Here is a 4,247-nt window from a genome sequence, read left to right on the forward strand (position 1 = left end):
AGCTTCTCAGCAAAGACAGTATATAAGCTTCTCAGTATAGACAGTATATAAGCTTCTCAGCAAAGACAGTATATAAGCTTCTCAGTATAGACAGTATATAAGCTTCTCAGCAGAAAGCTTTTACAACATTATGTGCATTCAAACTACCGCACACGTGTACCACCGGGATACATTGGTACAGATTGGAGAATATGCAGGACACTTTATTACAGACGCAATACTCCACACACTACAGCTTCACCTGCTACGGAGACCAGCGGTGGTGCTCGATGCCTCTGGCCGGTAAAGGGACCTCATCAGCGGGGATGTTGAACGAGTGTGCTGGTGGAAAGCTAACGGTAGCCGGCCACCTGTTTCACCAATCCTGCTTGCAAGTGTACGCTCATTAAACAACAAACTGGAATAAATCCAACTTCAACCAAGCTCCCAACGCGAGTTCAGAGACTGTTGTGTTTTTGTTTTTGTGGAAGCATGGAAACAGTGTAACGGACTACCCAGCTACCAGGCTTGCTGCTCTGTCACCAGGTCAGAGTGGAGGTGGGCTGTGTTAACATTGCGGTGCTGCTCAATGCCGCCAGCCAGGTAAGGGGACATCGAAAGCGGTGTTTGGAAACGCGGAACAAGAGAAGTAGTTTGAGCTAGAAGGAAAGCTAACGCTAGCCGGACACCTGTCCCATCCATCCTGCTTGTAAGTGTCCGCTTGTATCCAACTAACTGCTAACTGCTGGTGGAGTTTGTGACTGATAGATGCCGACCATTCGACATTCCACGCACATTTATGGCTGTGTTTATTAATCGGTGTTTACAGTCCACCAAGCGCTAATGCTAGTAGCTAGCAATGTGTTAGCTGAACTTTACGGAGCTTATAATGCACTAAATGTAGCCTGTTTCGTATATCGTTTTATATAATGTCGTTTTTATATAATGTCGTTTTTATATATTTTAAATGTGTAACACCACTTGAGCCACGGTGAAACGTTGTTTCGTGTATATGGTTGAAATAACAATAAAAAAACACTTGTTGAGTTGACTGTCTGTCTGTAAAGGGTAGGCGTGGCTTGGGAGTGGACTCTTTTTCTGGCTTATCTCTGCCTAGAAGGCAACAATTTCTAAAATGTTTTCACATTTCCACTACTTAAGTGACCCAATTTAAAGATATATTCAGCTTTCCAGCGGTGAAATATCCCTTTAAATATACATCCCTTTAATAAGTTAGTGTGTAACTCAGTCAGGTTAATGTGATAGTGTTAACATCACTAGTGTTAGTGTTAGAGTGGTAAAGGGTTAACCCTAACCTCAGTTAACAGTGTTTATAACAACAAACAGGACACACTAATGTTACACAGACTTCCCCTTTATTCATATTGATTAATATTGATTTACATTCATTGATTAAATCAGTTAAGTCATTGTATGTGTATAGTTTGTTAATATGAACATTTCATACCAACATGTGAGAATGTTTATAAAATGATTATTTATTGAGAAATGAAACAATACAGATCATTAGTTTAAAATGTGAATTTCCTGCAGAGAACATCCGAGAGTTTGGGTAGAAGCAGATGTTAATATTGATCATATATATATTTCATCTATATGAAGCAGAAATAAACGAGTTAAATCTTCAGGAAGCAGCTCCTCACATCTGTACCACATCTACTCTACATACACCCTAATGACATCATCATCAGTCCCAACCAATCAGCTGCACTCGTTTCCTTTGATGAGGAAGAAGGTTCCAGCAGCCACACCGAGCAGACCGACAGTCAGACCCAGTCCACAGAAAACTGCTGGTCCAATACCGGGCTGAGTCTTCTCCACATCTGGAGACAGAAACACAGAAACATTAAGCTCCACATCTGGAGACTGAATGAGCTGATTGTATTTAGTGTGAGTGTAAATAAAGTTTTCTGACCCCAGATTCTGGTCAGTGATTGGTTAATGAGCTGATTGTATTTAGTGTGAGTGTAAATAAAGTTGTCTGACCCCAGATTCTGGTCAGTGGTTGGTTAATGAGCTGATTGTATTTAGTGTGAGTGTAAATAAAGTTGTCTGACCCCAGATTCTGGTCAGTGGTTGGTTAATGAGCTGATTGTATCTAGTGTGAGTGTAAATAAAGTTGTCTGACCCCAGATTCTGATCAGTGATTGGTTAATGAGCTGACTGTATTTAGTGTGAGTGTAAATAAAGTTGTCTGACCCCAGATTCTGGTCAGTGGTTGGTTAATGAGCTGATTGTATTTAGTGTGAGTGTAAATAAAGTTGTCTGACCCAGATTCTGGTCAGTGGTTGGTTAATGAGCTGATTGTATTTAGTGTGAGTGTAAATAAAGTTGTCTAACCCCAGATTCTGGTCAGTGGTTGGTTAATGAGCTGATTGTATTTAGTGTGAGTGTAAATAAAGTTGTCTGACCCCAGATTCTGGTCAGTGGTTGGTTAATGAGCTGATTGTATTTAGTGTGAGTGTAAATAAAGTTGTCTGACCCCAGATTCTGGTCAGTGGTTGGTTAATGAGCTGATTGTATCTAGTGTGAGTGTAAATAAAGTTGTCTGACCCCAGATTCTGGTCAGTGGTTGGTTAATGAGCTGATTGTATTTAGTGTGAGTGTAAATAAAGTTGTCTGACCCCAGATTCTGGTCAGTGGTTGGTTAATGAGCTGATTGTATCTAGTGTGAGTGTAAATAAAGTTGTCTGACCCCAGATTCTGGTCAGTGGTTGGTTAATGAGCTGATTGTATTTAGTGTGAGTGTAAATAAAGTTGTCTAATCCCAGATTCTGGTCAGTGGTTGGTTAATGAGCTGATTGTATTTAGTGTGAGTGTAAATAAAGTTGTCTGACCCCAGATTCTGGTCAGTGGGTGGTCCAGGGCCAGATGGTGGACTGTACAGCTGTAGATGTCTCCCAGCTGTGGGATGAACTCCAGTCTGGAGAACTGGTTGAAGGAACCATCTTTGTTGGGGTAGGGAACGTTGGTGCTGCTTCCTTCGGTGATGTTCTCTCCGTTCTTTGTCCAGGAGAAGATGACAGGAGCAGGATAGAAACCAGTCACATAACAGATGAGGGTGTTCTTCTCTCCGAGCTCCACGGAGTCTTTGGTGTACACCATCGGACTGGATGGGGGATCTGGACACAGACACAAACACAGATCATAATGTGACTTGTGTCAATTTATAATCCTCAAGGTGGGAAAGACACAATTAATATCAGTGTAAATCAGGTCAAGTCATTTTATTTATATTATATATATATATATATATATATATATATATATATATATACAGTACAGGCCAAAAGTTTGGACACACCTTCTCATTCAATGTGTTTCCTTTTATTTTCATGACTATTTACATTGTAGATTCTCACTGAAGGCATCAAAACTATGAATGAACACATATGGAATTATGTACTTAACAAAAAGTGTGAAATAACTGAAAACATGTCTTATATTTTAGATTCTTCAAAGTAGCCACCCTTTGCTTTTTATTAATAAGGAAATAATTCCACTAATGAACCCTGACAAAGCACACCTGTGAAGGTAAAACCATTTCAGGTGACTACCTCATGAAGCTCATTGAGAGAACACCAAGGGTTTGCAGAGTTATCAAAAAAAGCAAAGGGTGGCTACTTTGAAGAATCTAAAATATAAGACATGTTTTCAGTTATTTCACACTTTTTTTTTTAACAAATGTCTAAATAAAGTTTGGTTCCAAGAAAAAAAACTACTGAAATAAGTGCAGCAGCTAAATAAAATTAAACACATTATCAAGTTCAATAGTTATGTATTTCAAAAATATTCATACATACAGTGCTTTGGTGGGAACTCCTTCAACGCTTCACGTGCTACTTTCAGGTTCTGTCTGCAGATCTGTTGATTAGCCACAGCTGCTTCATAAGCTCCTTGGTAGGTGATATGATCTATGAAACTGGGCTGAGGCTCCACTCCTCTCTGGTTGATGAAGTCTGCGACCCACTTCTCTTCTCCATCCAGACCAAACATAAACTCTCCATCAGAGTCTGAACAGCCGTTGATAGCAAGGTCCTCATGAAACACTGGAGAGAAACAGACAGAAGATCAGCTGCTGAATCACTGACTGTTGTTCTGACTGACTGTTGTTCTGACTGACTGTTGTTCTGACTGTCTGTCTGTTGTTCTGTCTGTCTGTTGTTCAGACTGTCTGTTGTTCTGACTGACTGACTGTTGTTCTGTCTGTCTGTTGTTCAGACTGTCTGTTGTTCTGACTGACTGAC

The 4,247-nt window shown here is 40.1% G+C and overlaps 1 protein-coding gene across 1 annotated transcript; it reads right to left on the minus strand.

Moving 5' to 3' along the window:
* Positions 1–1,336: 1,336 nt before the first annotated feature.
* On the minus strand, positions 1,337–4,053 carry LOC114546092 (mamu class II histocompatibility antigen, DR alpha chain; the record flags this gene model as incomplete). The annotated part of the gene is made up of 3 exons (XM_028564756.1): positions 1,337–1,823; positions 2,838–3,122; positions 3,804–4,053. Coding segments are annotated over 3 exons (657 nt in total), but the record flags the coding sequence as incomplete, so codon positions are not given.
* Between the last annotated feature and the right edge of the window lie 194 nt (positions 4,054–4,247).

Source organism: Perca flavescens, chromosome 19 (genome assembly GCF_004354835.1).
Source record: "Perca flavescens isolate YP-PL-M2 chromosome 19, PFLA_1.0, whole genome shotgun sequence".
Classification (NCBI taxonomy): domain Eukaryota; kingdom Metazoa; phylum Chordata; class Actinopteri; order Perciformes; family Percidae; genus Perca; species Perca flavescens.